The sequence below is a fragment of the Thunnus albacares genome, chromosome 4, assembly GCF_914725855.1.
Source record: "Thunnus albacares chromosome 4, fThuAlb1.1, whole genome shotgun sequence".
Classification (NCBI taxonomy): Eukaryota; Metazoa; Chordata; class Actinopteri; order Scombriformes; family Scombridae; genus Thunnus; species Thunnus albacares.
The window spans coordinates 4764175-4785036 of NC_058109.1; the positions used below are offsets into that span (position 1 = coordinate 4764175).

The following is a 20862-nucleotide window of genomic DNA, read 5'->3' on the forward strand; positions in this document are numbered from 1 at the left end:
TTACTTAAAACAAAGAGTTAGAAATGAACAACTAGTATTAACAGAAAAAAGATGAGCAAAAATTAATCTTCAGCTATAGAAGCAAGCAACAGTCACAAATTCAAGAAATAGAGTGTAAATTTAATTCTAATTTTAAAATATAAACAATAGTATTAGGGATGCAACTAATGATTATTTTAATTATCAATTAATCTGTTGATTATTCTCTCAATTAATCAATAAAAGTTTGGTCTATAAAATGTCAGAAAATGGAGAAAATGTCGATCACTGTTTCCCAGAGCCCAAGGAGATGCTTTCAAACAATAACTAATAATGAAAACTTTATTTGTATAACACATTTCATACAAAGATTGCAGCTCAAAGTGCTTTACATGCAAATGACGAAATCAGAACATCAGGACAAATTCAAATAAAAGATCAATAAAAACAGATAAAAAGAAGAAGAAATAAACAAACAACAAGCAAGCAAGCAAGCAAAACAAAACAATACAAGTTTAGGTTGACGTCCTTTATTGTTACATCTCATTATACAAGTATAAGAGAGTAAAGATGTTAAGTTTCAGCTCCTCAACAATGCAGCAAGGAAATAAAAAAGATTATTTTCATTATCAATTAATCTCTTGATTATTTTCTCAATTAATAGGTTAGTCGTTAGGTCTATAAAATGTCTTGTTTTGTCCCGACCAACAGTCCACAACCCAAAGATATTCAGTTCACTGTCATAGGGGGACTAAAGAAACCAGAAAATATTCACCATTAAGAAGCTGGAATCAGAGAAACTTTGACTTATTTATTTAAAAATAAAAAAGACTCGAACGATCGAACGATTAATCGATTATCGAAATAGTTGGCGATTAATTTTTCAACTAATCAATTAATCTAAAATCATTACAGCTCTAAATAGGACACAAAACGCTGATAGTTAATGTATTTATTTATGTATTTACCGTGTTCAGTGTCCCTCTGCAGCAGTGGACTTCATTTCCCGTCGTGCCTCTCGCAGGGCGGAGAGAGGGCGCTTCCTTGTCAAAATGGCGGCTCCTTTGACTCTACTTTTGATTGTGGCCGTTACAATCCGCGCTGCTCTCTTCAGATCCAGTTTAGCGGACTTAATTTCAGAGAGAGTGGAAGTGGTGTCTCCGCTGACCGCCTGGAAAAGAGGTAAGCGGGGGTTCCGCGGCTTTTTGGGGCCAGTTTTCAGGCTGAAACGCCGCTGCGGCTGCCCCCTTCTCCTCGGCGCTGCTACCACAGAATAATGAGAGGAAAGTGGGAAACCGGTTTAGCTACACAGATACAGCTTTGCTTGGCTAAATCCACATGTAGACAGCTCACTAACGCTATATTAAAGGAAATATAGCAGCTAAGTTTCTGTCAGTGAAGATTTAAAGTAGTTTTGACGCGTATGTTCTTCTTGTTTGTGAGTAAAAAAGGTTAGTGATTGTGTTTGTCTGGTTTAAAGATGCTGCAGCAGCGACCTGCAAGCCTGAACTGAGTTTTACAGGCTCAGAAAGGAGATAGAAATGAACTGAGTACTTTCCTTAAATGCTGCACTCATGCACAGCAATGAAGTACCTGAATTTCACACAAATGTTTCAGATTTTGAGAGGGTTTGCACTTCCATTACACATTTTTTGATGGGATTAATCTATACAGCAGTGTAAAAATACTCCATTACAAGTAAAATTCCTGCATGAAAAATCCTACTACAGTAAAAGTACATAAGTATTATGAGCTTGATGTAGTTAAAGTATTGCAGTAAACTGACTGATATATTATTATATATGACATCATTAGATTATTAATAGTGAAGCATCAGTGTTAGAGCAGCATGTTACTGTTGTAGCTGCTGGAGGTGGAGCTAGTTTACACTACTTTATATACAGTTAGCTAGTTTAGTCCAGTGGTTCCCAACCTAAGGGTCGGGGCCCCTCCAAAGGGTCAGCAGATAAATCTGAGGGGTCGTGAGATGATTAATGGGAGAGGAAAGAAGAAAAAACAAAGTTCTGATACACAAATCTGTTTTCAGTTTTTGGACTTTTTCTCTAATCTTTGATTTTTGCTGAAATATTGGATCATTTGAACATTTATTGAAATGAAAGCATGTGAGAAGTTTAGAGGGAAAAATCACTATTTGGTGGAGCTGTTAACAACTCATAGACATGTGAAATGTGACCCCGACTACACACTGCTTTTTGTAAGACGTCAAAAGCCAAAAAGGTTGGAAACCACTGGTTTCATCTTTAACAATGTGTTGTATTTTAAAAGCTTGTTATATTATCCATTGTGTCAGATCTTCATCTGAAAATTAACTAAAGCTGTTAAATAAATGTAGTGGAGTAGAAAGTACAATATTTCCCTCTGAAATGTAGTGGAGTGGAAGTATAAAGTAGTATCACATGGAAATACTCATGTAAAGTAGAAGTACCTCAAAAATATACGTTACTTTCCACCACTGTGTCTAGGTTCAACCATGGGCCAGTTTTATTCAGGATTTTTAATTTGTGGGGCTGTTAACAGGCGCAGATCTATAAGGCTTAATCCCTCGATTAATGGATAATGATCACTTCCTGAAGTATTCAGTTACTAGGCTATATACAGGAGAGGCCTGAATAAACCAGAAAATATTCACATTTATGAAGCTGGAACCAGAGAATTTGTCATTTTTTTCTTAAAAAATGACTCTGAACGATTAATCAATTATCAAAATAGTTGAGGATTAATTTAATAGTTGGCAACTAATTGATTAATCCACTAATCATTGCAGCTCTACTGTTTAGGATTGTATCTGAGGTCAGATTAGTAAGTGAGGACTAGTAGCTCATTTAGCTTTTGACCCTGATGAAGACACAGTAGTGTTGAAACGTCGGTCACTATTAACGGCTGCAGATCAATCGGTGTTCTTCAGTCTGTTCACATCATTTGTTTCCCCGACCTGAGAAACACCTGATTCAGCTGCACATAGCTGGAAGATGTGCAGAGTTAATTAGCTTCTAGTTGGTTTATTTTAATCCTCATATGTGAATATATGTTCTGTGCTGCACTTGCAGATGAACTTTATTGGTTATCCACACAATAAAAATCGGCTCGCTTCATTCATGTTTGATTGAAAGTTCTGTTGTTGTTTTCTAGGAAAAAAATTGGCATCAACATTTCTGATCAGCTGCCACCTATTTGTGTTTGTGAAGAACAAATCTGTTCTGGTCCAACAAACTGTTTGAATTCATACATTAAAATGTCATTTCTGGGTTCTGAGTTGAACACTGTGGTTGGTTTGAATGCTTCTCCTTGTGTGGAGGCAGTATTAGATGTAACAAGGTTATATTACAGTAATTGGCATTTACAGGAGCCTTGTATTGATTTTGTTATCTGCAGTAGATTTGATCTAAACTCAAAACTTCAGCTTTCATCAGGGAGCTGAATATTTCTTCTGGAGGACCAGATGTGGCCTGGGGACCAGTATTTGCCTACCACTGATTTAAATTACAGTATCTAGTGCTGCAACTCTAGTATTTTCATTAGCTGTTAATCTGTTGATTGTTTTCTTGATTAATCATTTGTTCTGTGAAATGTCAGAAAATAGTGAGAAATATCCCTCACAGTCAGAGTTGTCAGATTCAAAATAATTGCTTATTTTTTTCAGACCAGCTGTCAAAAACCCCAAAGTGTTCAGTGTACGATCATCAAAAACAAATCAAATATGCACATTTTAGCAGCTGAAACCAGTGTATTTAGTGTGACAGTTAATCACACTCAGGGTCGCAGTGGCGGCACACATGCATGTGCTTGATAATGTGGGAATTACTGCACCACATCCCGTCCCATCATGAATTGTTCATTAGGCAGCTGGAACAGGAAGTGTAGAAAGACTCTGTAGCTGTTAGAGTCGGGAGAAAGGATGACGACGACCTCATCTATCGTCTCCCTCTGGATCTGTGTCTTTGAAGAAATGCTTTCTGTCTGTTACTGCTCGTACAACAACGGCTGACGACAGTATTATTATAAATATAATAGACAGTAATTACACTTTACTTCTGGGATGATTATACATATTTCTCCAGTCTGTATTTTAGTGATGATATGATGTATCTGTAGTGGATTTTAATGAGTTTATTCAGGGTTATTAGCAGTGTTATTGAAGGTAAATCCTTTGAATTAAGCTCTTTTTTTTGTCTGCATCTCTTCTGAGATCCTCAGCTGTGTTAACTCTCCTCCTCATGATCTTTATGCACATCTGTATACTACAGTATTTACCTCCATTAAAGCTTCACCTGTGAGAGACTCTCCTCTCCTCTCTGTGATTTTACTACAAATGCAGAAAATTAGCATCAAAACAAGCAGGTAAATTCTTATTTGATGCCTCTCACACAAAAAATTAATACTATAATATCAACTTTCAATACTTGTGTAATCATTTTAGTTATTTTTTTAAGCATAAATGTCAAACATTTGCTGGTTCCAGCTTCTCAAATGTAAGGATTTTATGTTTTTCTTGGTCATACATGATAGTAAACTGAATATATTTGGGTTTTTGACTGTTGGTTGGACAAAAAAAGACATTGACATGATTAATTCCTGGTGAATCCGTTAATTGATAATGAAAATAATGGTCAGTTGCAGCACTAGTGGAAACACAGGCCTTTATGTTTATTCTTTTCTTTTAAGTCAGATATTTTTCACTATTTTCTGACATTTTATAGACAAAATGTAGCCCTAGTTGAACCATTTAACTGGAGTCTTTCTTCCCCTTAAAGCCTCCATAAAGGCCGGAGAATCTTTCACTTACAGTACATGACCTGTTTTTGTTTGTTTGTTTGTTTGTTTGTTTGCAGTGGTTGAAGGTTTGGCTCTGCTTGACTTAGGAGTCTCACCGTACTCTGGAGATGTTTTCCATGAGGTGAGAGATCCACACACACACACACACATACAGTATCTGTATGAATCTATAAATATGAGCAGCATGTCCGTTATACATGTGTGTGTGTGTGTTTCCAGATTGTTTCAGTCGGTCTTTATAAATGTTTTATGATCCCGGCAGCATGTGTTCGTGTTCCTGCTCTGATCCTAAATGTCCCTTTTTTTTTTTTTTCCCTTCTCTCCAGACTCCTCTCATCATTTACCTCTTTCACTTTTTGGTGGACTATGCAGAAATAACATTTATGGTGAGTAGAAAGATGTGAAACATCCTCTTTTTAGAGGCTGATTCATGTATTTATAAGCCAATAAAGAAGTGGCATTTTGGTGTGGATACTTTAAGTATGATCCAGTGCGAATACCAATAAACTTTCTCATTTGAGCTGGACTGAAATGACATTTTAAGCATTTGGTTTAAAAAAAATGCTAATGCTACGGATTTACTGTGCTGAATATAAAGGAGGATTTTATAGGGAAGAGAGCTGTGATGGGAAAGCTTTGTGTTTGGTGAAACTGCTCTGCCGCGATAAGGAAATTCTGCCTTTAGTGATTTGAAGAAGAAAGTAAACTGTATATATTTTATTTTTGTTCGTTCTCTGTCTCTCTGTCTCTTCAGTTAGCCGATGTAATCACTGCTGTGGCTCTCTACATCGCGGTGAAGGAATACAACAAACAAGTGGTGAGAAAACAGAACTATGTCTTCTAGAAATACAGAGAAATAAATCCCAACATGATATTTTCACCTTAAGTAGTTTTGGGCTAAAACTGATTTATTGTCTGAGTGGAATCAGTCACTTAAGTAACATGATACTGATACAGACAGTGCAGATGTAATCTGACAATTCATTTCACAATTAATCAGTTAATTGTATATAAAAGAGGGAAAAATGTCCGTTACAGTATCCTAGCGTACGAGGTGACATCATCAAATTTCTTGTTTTGTCCCACAAACAGTTTCACTTTAACGTAAGACCAAAACAATTCAGCAAAATCTCACATTTGAGAAACCAGAACTATCAAATGTTTGTTTTTTAATGATCAAGTAATCATTGCAGCTACCTCACAATGAATATGTTAGAACTATATTCTTATTTCACTGCTACATGACTGAGTCATGATCAATAAATTATATAGTTTCCACAGATAAGACGTGGTTTCATTATTAGTAAATGAAGCTAACTGAAACTTTGACATACAGTCTGTTATTTGGTGTTTTTGTGTTGTTGTTTTTGGGGTTTTTTTTCTGTCCTCGTAGTAAAAGTGTTGTGATATATTTCATGTGACGTTAATGTTGTTTCAGTTCAGGAAACAGAAATATGCGTTGGAGGCAGACCGTTACCCCCACGACTGTCACGAGCTCATCAGAAGCCCCAAAGAAATGTTCTACATCCCTCTGAAAGTCGCCATGTTGTAAGTACCTCGAACCTCCCGGAGTGACTTTAAACCAGTAAACGCACAGTTATGACCGAGTTTATGTCTTCTCTACCGTCTCTCACAGTTACCTGTTGAACCCGTTCACCATCCTGTCCTGCGTCGCCAAGTCAACCTGCGGTCTGAACAACGCCGTCATCGCCACCTTCATCCTCTCTACAATAAAGGGTAGAATTTTATTTTAACTACAAGAGTCTCACATGGTTTTTCTAAAGGTCATTTCACATTTATGGGATCTAAGTCTCACTTTAACTGGGAAGAACTATTTCCTGTTGTTGTTTTACCTTGTTATGATCAGTCATTAAGGAATTTTGTGTCTCTTTTTGGCTTAAACTTCAAGCTTTTATCCATTCTTATTGTATTCTCGTAGTTACTGTATAATAAAACTTTATAATAAATGTAGAAAAGTTATTTAAAGAATTATCTCATTTAGATTTGCTCGACTCCACCAGGAGAAACACACTTTAACTCTGCTGTAACAACCATATTGAAACCACAGAATGATTACGCAACAGAATAAGTGATTATTTGATTAACTGGTTTGAGTAATTCTCTGTTTGTTTGTTTGTTTGTTTTTTGCAGGAAATGTTTTGCTGAGTGCCATATTTTTGGCTTTGGCCACATATCAGTCCATCTATCCGCTGACTCTCTGCGCTCCAGCTCTGCTGTATTTGATGCAGGTATGTTGTGCATATATATATATGTTTTTTAACTTTATTGAGGAACACAGACTACACATTAAGCATCCTGCTGTCTTATATAGGTATTTTAGAAAAATACTCAAGTATATAAACAAAGACATAAGTGAAGGAAATGAGTAGACGCACAAAATTTCAAAATAAATACATAAAAAAACATCATCACATCCTCATTTTTAAACTTAAATGTGCAGTAAACACATTTTATTACACATATGCAGTGTATACATCCAGTTTGAGCCTAGATTTATAATACTAGTGATTGCGATAAGTACACGACTACAGAGGACCGTCTTTCTCTATAGTTTGTTTTATTTTTATTTCTGTGTCATGCCAAACATCTGGCTCGTCCCACATAGGATTACAAGATGCCGCAATTATTATATTATTATAAAAGTAATCCATATCCAGTAATACATATACAAAAACATGTAGAAAAAGAAAACAAAAGCAGTAACATTAGCTGTAATATTCTCCATGAAATTTACCTTTTCAACCTTTGCCTCCGTTGCTCCAGAGTTTGTGGGTTGTGTTTCAGCCGATTTATGGTTATTATTTTATTAATACCAGAACTCTGTAGCCTTCTGGTTAAGACACATGTCAACTCCCAGTCTCTCTCTCTTTCCCCTTTGCTTCCTGTCTCTCTACTGTCGCTTTAATAAAGGCTTAAAAAATAACCCCCCCCCAGAAAATAAAACGCCAGAACTCTGAGCTTGTATATTCTATTTTTATCTCATATGTCTGCATGAAAATTCCTTAAAATGAGGTTTCATGGCTCAAAGGATAAGTCTGTGTTCAAGAATATATTTTTAATTCAACTTTTCTCTCCTAAAAGCCCAAAAAATCTGTGTAAAATCACCTAATAGATCACACACTCTCCAACAAAGGGTGCTGTATTTTGTCATAAATTGAAATGTTTTAATGTTTCGTCCTTATCTGCTAAACAAATTGCCTCCAGTTGGGGCCACATAGACATTCGGGCCAGTGTTTTTCCTGTTTCCCCTTTATCAATATTTAATATTAATATCTTTGTTCCCTCTCTTCATTCCAGCCACTCCTATCTGGTTTCACTGCCCGTTTTTAAAATAAATCTGAACATAATTTCATGGATTTGTGTTCACTAATATCTCCGTCTCTCCATCTCTCCAGCGTCAGTACATCCCAGTGAACTTCCGGCGGGTCAGCTTCTGGTGGTTCATCGCGCAGTATGCCTTCATGTACCTCGGCAGCCTCTTCGTCATCATCTGCCTCTCCTTTTTCCTGCTGGGCTCCTGGGACTACCTGCCCTCCGTCTACGGCTTCATGTGAGTGTCGAAGAGCTTTTAAAGAAGCATCTAAATATTAATAATGGTCTATATAATGTATAGAAATAGTGTGTTGATTGGAGTCAGACATGACGTGTCAGCATGGTCGATATTATCGGTCATTTTTAGCTCATCACAGTCAATATCAGTGTGTTTATCTGCTGACAACAAGAAGTTGCAGCATAAAAATATCAAATTTATGTTTTAGGTCATTTAGAAACTTTGTCGTCATTACATAGTTTGTCCACCAGAGAGCACTGACGAGTTTATCAACTGTAAAATGATCCTCTCACTGAGTAAATAAAGCTTTTTTAGTATCTAATTAAAGGGATCCTAATAAAACATTTTGTCCATGCCGTGTGTTTATGTTTAAAAGAGGAAATTAGCTCGTAAAATGTCATCAGATCTTTTAATTTTTCAAATATCAGTAAGGCGTCCCGGTCCGGCTGTAGTCCTCCGTTGTGACCGTCTGTTTTCTCTCCCTCCAGTCTCTCAGTACCGGATCTGACCCCGAACATCGGCCTCTTCTGGTATTTCTTCGCCGAGATGTTCGAACACTTCCGCCTCTTCTTCCTCTGCGTCTTCCAGATCAACGTCTTCTTCTACACCATCCCTCTGTCCGTCAAACTCAAGTAAGTCCTCCGACTGTCGCACCGCCATGTTTTTATTACTGTCATAACAACTTCGTCTACAATAAGTTAATGTGAGGCTTGTTTTTTTGGTAACACTTTATTTTACAAGTCCATCAATTTTTTTATACTAATTTAATTTTATACTAAGTTCCTGAAGTAATTTTCAGGTATTTTACAGTGAAATTTTAGTACATTTTATAGAGCGGGCGGTGCAGTGTGGAACAAAGGTAAGTAGTAGATTATATTTGGGGTCATAGTTATTTAATAGTTAATTTGCAGTTTTCAGTGTGTAGTTCTGTGTGTCAGCATATTAGATTCTTTATGAAAATGAGCACATTTCCTGATTACTATCAAATTACCAATTACATAACACTTACAGAGAAAGATCCTAAGAGTGAACACTTACACAGCAGCAACTTTTAGGAAATTATTGAAAAATTTCCCTGGAAGTTAGTGAGAGAGTAAAACATCTGCAACATAAAGTGTTACTGAAACCTAATATGCTACAAAACTTCTTTCTAGTCTTTCAACCACTCAAAGAGCTTTTACACTAATTGCCAACATTCACCCATTCAAACACACACACACACGTACTGATGGCACAGCCTTCGGGTTCAGTATCCTGCCCGAAGACACTCTGACATGCGGACTGGAGGAGGATATTTAGATATTAATTTAGATTATTTAGATTTTTTGCAAATTAACAACTGTGAACCCAAATATGATAAGTTAAAAATTAAGCGTTAAATAACCTGCAAATTACTCCAAATATTTTCAGGAAGTTAAACTAAAATGAAAGGACCTGTGAAATAAAGCATTACTGATTTATTAATATAAAATGCCTCCTGTACTACAGAATGTGTTTAAATGTGTAATATTACACTGCTGGTGTCTGTGTTACAGGGAGCATCCGGTGTTTCTGATCTTCATGCAGTTAGCTGTGATCTCCATCTTTAAGTCGTATCCCACTGTGGGCGACATCGCTCTCTACCTGGCCTTCCTGCCTGTGTGGAGTCACCTGCACAGATGTGAGTGTCTGAAACACAGAAGATGTTGTACATTAACTGTGACAGATTGTTTCAACACTTTCACCTCTAAAAGTGAAGGTTTATTTTCATCTGTGATCTTAAGTTCAGACTGCACAGCTACGTAGCTGTGTAACGAGGATTTTTATGAATATTTGAGATTTTGGGGGAAATGACTCCTTTTTTCTGGTCTCTCTTCCCGTCCAGTCTTGAGGAACATCTTCCTGGTGTCTTGTGTCCTGCTGGCCTGTTCGGCTCTGTTCCCTGTTCTCTGGCACCTCTGGATCTACGCCGGCAGCGCCAACTCCAACTTCTACTACGCCATAACGCTGCTGTTCAACGTGGCACAGGTAGGAAAGTCTGCACAGGAGCCGAGGGGAGTTTGTTAATTAGGTATTTGGAGACACGTCTGGATCTGTGATTGCTCTTTTTAAAAACATAAACAAGGAAACCTCCTCCTCTTCCCAATGAGAGAGGAATTGTTTTAAAGAATTCTTAACAATGTCATTAAAATTTTTAGTATAAACATTAAAACTTGTCTGTAGGGATCTTTTTTCTGCTTTGAGAACACACACACAACAAGGACCATTGTGAGCTTCAATAAGTTTTTAACAATTATGTCTGATGTTGGTGTTTTGTATTCGTAAATGTTTAAAGTTATGAGAAATTTGATTTAGAATAACATTTCTTCCATATCTATCTGTAGGAATACGTATGCTGTTCTGTGTTTTAAGTATTTAAAGTGACAGAAAACATCCAGTAACGACTAAAAGTCATCGTTGACTTTTTATGATTTTTCCTCTCAGAAGTTCAAAGGCCAGGACGATACGTGTGTCATGATTTGATGTAAACAGAGAGCAGAAGTCATGACGTCACTTTCTGTGTAGCTTTGGTTCCGCTAGCTTCTGTGACTCAATGCAAGATCTCATTCAGCGTCTCTTTCATCAGTCTTTGAAGCGTGTTGCTGGAGTTTATTTTCCATATTCTAAGACCACTCGGCTCCACTGCAGCAGCTGCTATCAGAAGTTAAACGATTACTTTGTGAGCACAGAAAAAACTACAACTCCAAACAAAAACAAAAATAAATAAATAAAAAAAACTACAAGTGCAGCAGTGCAGATACTTGCGTCATGGTAACAGAGTTTCATCCATAAATCTCATCGCTTTCTTGGACTCGTTTCCTCTGCCGAGCTGTTACGTTTAGCCCGTAAACATCTAGGGCTTATGGGAAATGGTGTTCGTTAAAGACCGCTTAAAAAAAACAACGATATTTGAATGTTTTCCAAAAAACAACCGTCATTATAAACACATGATTTGACTTCGGCGCTCTAATAAAATCAATGACGACCTCAGAAACAACTATTTCACATAGCATTAGTTACCATGGCAACAGATGAATATCACAGCTTGTAACTGTATGTTTGAACAACATAGAAGCTATTTACAACATTACAAAGTTCGAATTGTTTGGTTTTTTTTTATTATTTATGAGTGAAATCACCCAAACTCTTATTCTTAATCACTCATCAGTGTCCTGATATTTTATTTCCCTTCAGATTCTGCTGGTGTCAGATTATTTCTACGCCTTCTTGAGGAGAGAACACCATCTCACCTACGGACTTTACCTGAAGAGGAAAGACGGCTCTGAGGCTACACTAGTTCTTAAATAAAACACACACACACACACACACACACACCTGCACACACAGCTACACACACACACACACACATACACAAACAAACACACTAATACACAAACCACCTGGCTGGCCGCCTCCACCAGGAAGGGAGAAACTGCTCAAGGTCTCAGTTATCCTCAAAGGGAACAAACACAAACTGAGGAGGATAAAAGACTCCGGAGGCCACACTGCCTGGTACCACAAGTCACAACATACTACACGACAGACAGATGTTGGATGTAGAAATCCTGGCTCCTGCCAAACGACTAAAACATCCTTTCTCCTCCTTTCTCTTTGTCTTCTGGAGCGCTCTAACTCCGACGCCTCACTCCACCCGGAGCCTGTTGTGACGCTCTGTTCATCCTGCAGCTCCCTCCTGGACAGCTTTTATTTTGAAGCACCATCACTCATGCCGATTTTTCTTTTTTTGTTTGTTTTGTTTTTCTGGAAGGAAACTTCAGCTGCAGTGGGTTTTATTTTAAACCTTGGTTCCTCTTTAAACACCAAAAAAAAAAACCCCACCAAAAATGTAGGAAAACCTCCATTGATTGATTATTCCTGATATCCAGATGATTATATTTATGTCCTTTTTATTGTGGGGAAAAAGAAGAAGAAACCCTTTGTGTTTGGAAGCCTAAAAATATCAGTTTGTCTCTCTCTCTCTCTCTTTCTTTTTCACCACTTTCTTACTGTTTGCTTTTCATCCTTTTGTTAACTTCTCTATTAATTAACTTGTGACGTGTGCTCAGTGTTTCATCTCAACGCTTCACCTCATCATGGTTCATAAACCTTCACACCTGCCTACAAACAAACAAAGTTAAGGATGAGATACAGAAATGACTAAAGCTCAGACAGCTCCGTTAACAGCCTGATGATGATGATGATGATGATGATGAAGAAGAAGAGGACAACAGTGAATGTGTTTTAACAACTGAAGGTTCAGGATGTGTGAAGAGCAGAAACAGAAGTTTTCCTCTTGTCAAAATCACAGTTTCATAATTAAGATTAATAAATAGACAAAATTCCAGCCAGTTAACAAAGTTCGGGCCAACGAATGAATCTGGTAACGGTTAAAGTTTCATATTTTGCTCAATTTCTGCATGTAAAATCAAGTTTATTTAATGTCATGGTTGAATTTAACATTTAAAATGATTGTTAGTGACGTCAGAGTCTTGAAAGCTGACGGTATTTTTAAGTTGGAAGTTTGTATCTTCCATTTCCTCTAACGTGACATGAACAAACATCATAAGCATGCATGATTTTCAATTATTCCCCCCATTTAATGACTTTTTTACACAATCAGGAAACCAAGACTGTAGTCAAGGATGTCCATGACATGCTAATGATATTTTTGCCTTTTCTTAGAAGCTACTGACATAAAGAACTGTGCAAAAGTTTTAGACACTTAGTTTTTATTCATCAATTAACTTGATACAAAGTTGATCAAACAGCAGAAACCTAAAGAAAATCAGTATTTGTTGTGAGCAGCTTGGCAGCAGTTCTCCTCCGTAAACCTGCACACAGTGTTTCAGGTTCTCGGCAGGTCGGATGTTTTCCTGCCACAGTTCTTCCTCTGTCTCTTCCTGTTAATCCCAGACTGACTCCATGATGTTTAGATCAGAGACTCCTTGTTCTTCTCGTTGATGAAGGTCGTTCTTCATGACCTCGGCTGGATGTTTGGGCTTGTTGTCGTGCTGCAGAATAAATTTGAGACTGATCCTCAGATTCTCCATCAGATGAAGAAGAATCTAAACATCTAAAGTGCCTGAAACTTTTGCACAGTTCTGTATATCTACTTAAAAAATGATTTAATTCACATCCTTAAAATAAGCCTTAAACAGCCTCAGATGGTGATATTAAGATTGATCTTTTGTTGAATATTTTTACTTTATATTAAAATATGAATTAATGAAAATACGAATTAAAATATTAAGTCCGCAGGTAAATGTTTTTGTTTTTGGCCTCCGTATGAAAATAATTTAAGCAACAACAGAAGTTTTATTGAAGGTATTTAGAGATCTATAGAAAAACAATAAGTTTCTTTATTTGTAGACAAACAATAAAATAAAACAAACACAGATCAGTCTGTTCAGTTGCTTTCTCACGTGATTTTTTTTTTTTTTTTTAAACCCCTCGTCTGTTTGGGCTGAAGGTCGATTTTGATACCAATGAGTCGAAGGTAATTTGTGATATTTATTTATTTGCTGCACTGAAAACTTTGCAAAGAGATTTAATTTTTCTTTTTTTTTTTTTTGGTTTCATTAAAAAAGGAGGAGCTCTTATGTTGTTTTGATACTGTATATATATATGAATGTTTTGTTTTATTACAGATATTAAAATGCTGTGTCTGAGAGGGGCTGATGTTCAAGCTGATGAATGAATGAGTGAACATGTCATAAATGATTATTATTAAACTGGAGGTGTTGGTTTACTGCTGTCTGGTTTTAAATGTCAGTACTGATGTGTGGGAGGTGTCAGTGCATCCTAACCGTCACTTGTTTTTGTTGTTTTTCATATTACATCCCTGCAGAATTTAACAGACAGATATAAGACCAGAGACATTTCATACCAAAATAACATTATAAACCACTATGAATTTGAAAAAATAGCACAAATAAAGAATGTATAATGGTGATTTAAAAACACACACAAACTATTTGGCTATCGTTAGCTACTGTAGTGCTAACAGGGCGCCAATACTCCGACCATGGATGCATAATAAGACTTATAATATATATTAATAAGCCCGACTCAGTGCGAGTCCCGGAGCCGGTCAATCACAGCTGTCCCTCAACGCCCACACGGCAGACATCGAAGCTATTATAAGTCTTCAAATCTTAGTAATGGAGCATTTCCAAAAATGACGAGCAAAAGCGATTTAAAAAGCCGTGATGTCATCACAATGTAAAGTCTATGGGCCGAGCGGGAAAAAAACACAAACGTACAACAAGCAACCCCGGTAGCTAGAAACTTTTTTTTGGTGTACGTGCCAGCCGAGCAATCCTTTTTGGACTTAATTGGCGCCATTTTTAGTCCGGTGTCCAGCTCTCATAATACATCCATTGAGTCCACAAACCGATGGGTGACGTCACGGTGGCTACGTCCATTATTTTATACAGTCTGCGGTATTACTTTATGATACGCATTACAATGAAAAAACACAGAACCTGTAAAAATACAACAATTATGAAGGAATTTTGGTTGCACTGAATTAAAATTGCACAACATGAAAAAACGAAATGCTTGTAAAACAGGAGAATATATATATATATATATATATATATATATATATATATATATATATATATATGACAACTTCATAATATTTTATACATTTTTATATACTTTTACTGCCGCAGAACGTTTAATACATACGGATGCATCATGAAAACAAAAACAGCTGCAGTAACTGATTTTCTCTCTTTTAAATCTCTTCTTAGGACGTTTTTTCCCCCCTTATTTTATTTTAATTCAGCTGTTGTTTATTTGTTTTTTTTAGTTTTCTTTTTTGGAAGTTGCTTTTTTATGTTTTATTATCAAATCTGATGGTTTTATAATTTATGCTGTCTTGAAACGTGAGTTTTGATATATAAAGACTATTATGTTTTTTAGTTCTTGTATGATTTAATTCTAAAAGGAATTTTGAGTTTTCTGTAAAATCAATAGTAATTACGAATGTCAATACAAACAGACTTATAAAACTAAACATATTATTCTAAAATTTTACCTCATTGATTCAAAGTTGATTTAAACATAATGCAAAAACCAAAATATACATGCTGAATTCTTTGGTATTAAATGCAACATCTTACCTAAATGTAAGTTACCACAATTATGGTTGTGATGAGAGTATAACTACATAAGTCATTTACATTAATTCTTAATGCACAACAACTTTAAATACACATTTTTACTGAATGAAAACTGGCACCTGAAAGTTTTGATGAAGCAGCAGGTGATGATGATGGTGGAGGAAGGATTCAAACCAGCCGGTCTTTTTGACTGATTAAAATGTATCTCGTCCTCCTCATGAAGCATTAAACTTTCCTATATCTAAATCTATTTAGATCATGAATGCACCAAAGAAATTGTTATATGAATTGTTTTGCAAATTTTGTGTGTCGTTCACTTTCACAAAAAAGTAACAGCCTTGACACAGGTGAAACACTCCACCCAGGTAACTGCTTGATACGTCTTCTTTGTGTGTTGTCTGTGAGTATTTTGTTGACTTCATGAGGGTTAGGATTTTAGGATACTGAGGAGTGCTGAGCTCAACAGAGTGCTGAATCACGCTGCTGTCTCTGAGGGAAACCTTTGAATAAACATAGTAACGTCCCTCCTTTTGGACTATAAGCCTCCCATCTTTGTAGTCCATCCCACAGCTGTCAGTCGGCCAACCGCCATTATGTACATCTGAGGGGAAAAAGACACAAGAAAATACCAGTAATGAAAAGTTTAGCTCAGTTAAATAGTGGGGCCGGTGCCACAAACACTAACAAAGTGTTGAAGATTCACATTTTTATTTGCAGATCTAAACTGCCTCTGTAATATTAAAAACACAGAAAGTTATCTTACCAGCTACCACATGTGCAAATGGTTTGCAGGACAGATTCAGATTGGGTCCATCTTGTCCTATGTCAGGAACACAAATGCTATCAAATTATTGAATGAAAATGAAGAAATTAACATTAATATATGATGTATGATATATTCTGTACCTGGTGTGGTGTTAAGGGTCTGTGTTGAAACAGCCTGCAATGGAAGATAAAAACAGGTAACTGCTTCAGTGTCTGGATGCACACGTGCAGTTGCACTAATTGTGATAGAAACATTTCCTCAATGCTGCACATTTGTCATTAAAGGACGGGTTCACAGTTTTTCAAGTCTGTCTTCCCCGTTTGGGGAACTTGGTGTTGTCTGGAGGGATATTCTTCACTTGGAGTGGTGACAGCAGGGTTTAACTGGCGGAATGATTAATATAATCAATTTAAAAAAAAAAAGTCCTTTTTGAGGAGCATATGTGGCTGACAGAAGTAGCCCCAACCAGACCCCACCATGTCCATCAGAATGGAATATTGTTTATTTATTTTTAACAATTGAGCACATGCTTAAACATTAATAAAATATATAATTAAATGATATGAAACATGCTATTATTGATAGCCATTATCAAAGCTAAACTATGTAGAAAGATAAAGCTGGCAGCAATTCAGCAACACACACACACTGCTGAGGTTCATGCAGGCTGTGCGTCCCAGGTGTTAGCCTCATGCTGAGGTAAGATCTTGATTATTTATCATTTTCAGATATTACACAGCCTCATTTAACAGTATTCCTACAAACCATGCAAGGCAACAACCTGGCCTTGAGTACAAACACTACAACTGATGCTAACATGAGTTTTGGAATTCATTTATGATTTATCTTTGCATAGGTTGACGTGATGCGATGCATTGAACATCTGTATTTACAGGTTTTGATCACTTGCCATTCATTAAGGCTCACTATGCCATGGCCACCCCAGTCAAAATGTCCTGGTTACACCACTGTTCAGCCATCCAAATGAGACAAATCAAGTAGATATCTTTCAATGTTACAGTCTTTTTAGTGCCAAAGTTCCTCTTTTTGTTACTATACTTCCACTGCAGCTCAACAGGGAAACACTGTCTGAGGAAACACAAAGAGGGAATTTGATGCTAAAAAGACTGTAAATGTGTCAGATATCCACTTGATATGACTAACTCAGACTGCTGAAGCCTCATTCACATCAACTTTTAAATGCATTTTTGCACTAAATGACTATGGTTTTTGTCCCCCATCACTTACATCTTTTAATAGCCAGTATGAAAAGGAGGAATGATTACAGCGAGGAAAACCTCTTTCAGTGTTCATATGGACACCTGACTGTTTTAAGACACACTTGAAAATTTGTGAACATATCCTTAAATATTTTAATTATTATGGTGTTCACCTCATACAGGCCTAACTGGCCCTCAGTGTTTTAAGATAAAACTGAAGGTGCAAAAATCAAAGACCAAACTGATACTCACAGGCAGGAGATGGTAGAGACGGTTGATGAAATAGGCCTCTACGGTGAGGCCAAACAGTGCCAAGCCCACCAGTATGAAGAGCGGGGTTCGTGCTGCTCTGAAACACTGTCGCACCTTGTTTGATCTTGAGATGGTGACATGGCCATCTGCCACAGACACAGAGTGATACTGGACGTCAGCCTCTTCCATTCCTGCTGCAGAAATATCCTCAAGAAGTTGACCAAAAAGTGTCGTGAAGGGTCAAAGTGACAAACTGAGAGCGAGACAAGGAGGGTTTTTGGGTTTAATGGTTGAATGCTGCTCAAAAAAACAAAGAGACCAGAAGACTTCCTTTTCGTAAGCTGATAAGAGTTGGCAAGATGATTAGAAGATAATCATGCACAGTTCATATACTGCCTCATGCGGTGACATTTCAACATTTCCGCTCTAATCTCAAAATCTCTCAGCTTCATATACACACCTGCCATGATCAAAGGTCATGTTTTCACATAAATGTGGACTGAAATCCACTAATGCATCTTCAATACATCTTCCTTTTCTTTCTTTAAACTTGTGTATTGTAAATTTCTATTTCAAGGGCATAACTTTCTTCATGTTAACATTGTAATACTGTATAATATTCAGAGAAAATAACTTGTATTTTATTAATGTAACAGTTCAGAGATGTTTAGATATTGAAGGGAAAAAAATACATAAACACACACAGTATGTAACATGTAACAAGAGATCAATGAATAATTAACACAGGGTCAAAGGATAAGAACTTGGAAAATGTATTTTCGTTTCAGTGTACATATGCTGAAACATTAAAAATAGGATTAACTGTAATGCATAATTGAAAGTAAACAGTAAAAAAGAATTTATCCAGCATCATTTCAGCTTACTGAGTCTGATTTCAGTGTTGAATCTGCAAATCTGAATCCCTTCAAATCCCTTATTATTGAATCCATTTACATTTAGTGTTTAACATTTGAAGAAACTACAATGAATGATTTAATGGAACTGAATTTTGACATTTTTACAACTTCAAGGCTATGCATACAGTATGTACGGAAACACATTACATTCACCAAAGAAAAAAAAAGTCCTTATCTCATAATTATGAAATAAGTATCTCACTATTACTAGATGTGGGTTTCATAATTATGACATCTTTTTCTGTAATTAGATCTTTTCTCATAATTATGAGATAAAGCCTCAAATGTTTGTTTTTTTTTCCATCAGTGAATGCAATGCACTTCTGTACTTCCGTACATTATACCCTTAAAACATTTAGCATTTGGAAATGTGGACTCGGATGTGGTTTATACTGAAATGGTGGAAAGTGAAAGCAAGTGAAGGATAAAAACCACGTCCATGTCATAAATGATGATTATAGTTATTAAACTAGAGGTGTTGGTTTACTCCTGTCTGTTTTTACATGTCAGTACTGATGTGTGTGAGGTGTACATACTTCCTAATTGTCACTTGTTCTTTTGTCTTTATATCACATTCCTGGGAAAGTTTTAATTTTATAGTCAGATATAAAACCAGCGACATTTCATAAGTGTGACTGCAGTTCTTGTGGGGAAACATACCTTTCCTGTCAGCTTTATCTTTTCACATCTGGCGAAGCATACGAAGGAGTTAAAGTGAACAGCAGCTATCAAACTTCCTCAAATGATTCTAACTTCAAACCACAAATAACTTTCCCACATGCTTCACTTCAGAGATGAGTCTGCTTTCGCATTTTTTAGCTACAACTCTGAATAAAGACTTTTCTTAATCAAGTTTTTATGTGACTGGGATTAACACTGGTATAACTTTATGATGTGCATTACAACGTGAAACAAAGAATCTTAAAAAATACATCAATTATAAATCGGGTGCTTTAAAATATAATTGGACAATAATAGGAGACATAAAAGAAAATGAAATGCTTGTAAAACAGGAGAATATATATATATATATATATATATATATATATATATATATATATATATATATATATATATATATATATGACAACTTTATAATATTTTATTTATTGTATATACTTTTACTGCTGCAGAGCATTTAATACATACAGATGCATCATGAAAACAAAACCAGTTACAGTAACTGATTCTTTATCTTTTAAATCTCTTCCTTCCTTCCTCTACACTTATTTATTTTTTTAATTTTCTTTTTTAAAACCTACTTCATGGGAGTTGGTTTTATCTCTTTTATCATGAAACCTGATGGTTTTATAATTTATGCTGCCTTGCAATGTGGGTTTTGAAAAGTCTATATAAAGACTTTTTATAAAATCAATAATAATCACAAATGTAGATAAAAAGAGACTTATAAAACTACACATAATATTCTAAAATTTTACCTCATTGATTCAAAGTTGATTTAAACATAATGCAAAAACCAAAATATACATGCTGAATACTTTGGTATTAATTGCAACATTTTACCTAAATGTAAGATCTAACTGGCCCTCAGTGTTTTAAGATAAAACTGAAGGTGCAAAAATCAAAGACCAAACTGATACTCACAGGCAGGAGATGGTAGAGATGGTTGATGAAATAGACCTCTATGGTGAGGCCAAACAGTGCCAAGCCCACCAGTATAAAGAGCGGGGTTCGTGCTGCTCTGAAACACCGTCGCACCTTGTTTGATCTTTGTGGCACCGGAGAGACGGTGACATGGCTGTCTGCCACAGACACAGAGTGATACTGGACGTCAGCCTCTTCCATTCCTGCTGCAGAAATATCCTCAAGAAGTTGACCAAAAAGTGTCGTGAAGGGTCAAAGTGACAAACTGAGAGCGAGACAAAGAGGGTTTTTGGGTTTAATGGTTGAATGCTGCTCAAAAAAACAAAGAGACCAGAAGACTTCCTTTTTATAAGCTGTCTAAGAGTCTGCAAGATGATTAGAAGATAATCATGCACAGTTCATATACTGCTTCATGCGATAACATTTCAACATTTCCGCTCTAATCTCAAAATCTCTCAGCTTCATATACACACCTGCCATGAAGTGTGTGTGGACCAAAATGGACCAAATGTGGACCGAAATCCACAGACACATCTTCACTACATCTTCCTTTTCTTTCTTTAAACTTTATTTCTTTAAACTTGTGTATCATCAATGGGTGAACAGATTG

At 36.3% G+C, this 20862-nt stretch overlaps 2 protein-coding genes across 2 annotated transcripts; one reads left to right on the forward strand and one right to left on the reverse strand.

Annotated features, from left to right (window-relative positions):
* Window positions 1-983: 983 nt before the first annotated feature.
* Window positions 984-14111, forward strand: pigu (phosphatidylinositol glycan anchor biosynthesis, class U). Its single transcript, XM_044349990.1, has 12 exons — window positions 984-1161; window positions 4830-4894; window positions 5100-5159; window positions 5528-5590; window positions 6212-6321; window positions 6410-6510; window positions 6925-7022; window positions 8190-8344; window positions 8833-8976; window positions 9880-10004; window positions 10209-10351; window positions 11558-14111. The coding sequence occupies exons 1-12, from the start codon at window positions 1032-1034 to the stop codon at window positions 11669-11671; spliced, it is 1308 nt and encodes a 435-aa protein (XP_044205925.1). The 5' UTR covers window positions 984-1031; the 3' UTR covers window positions 11672-14111.
* LOC122981321 (tumor necrosis factor ligand superfamily member 14-like) lies at window positions 12985-20837 on the reverse strand. The gene is made up of 6 exons (XM_044349991.1): window positions 20253-20837; window positions 17731-17983; window positions 16399-16432; window positions 16256-16312; window positions 15612-16093; window positions 12985-13374 (listed from the first exon to the last, which is right to left on the reverse strand). Exons 2-5 carry the CDS (start codon window positions 17917-17919, stop codon window positions 15744-15746), a joined length of 630 nt encoding a protein of 209 aa, XP_044205926.1. The 5' UTR covers window positions 17920-17983; window positions 20253-20837; the 3' UTR covers window positions 12985-13374; window positions 15612-15743.
* Window positions 20838-20862: the final 25 nt, after the last annotated feature.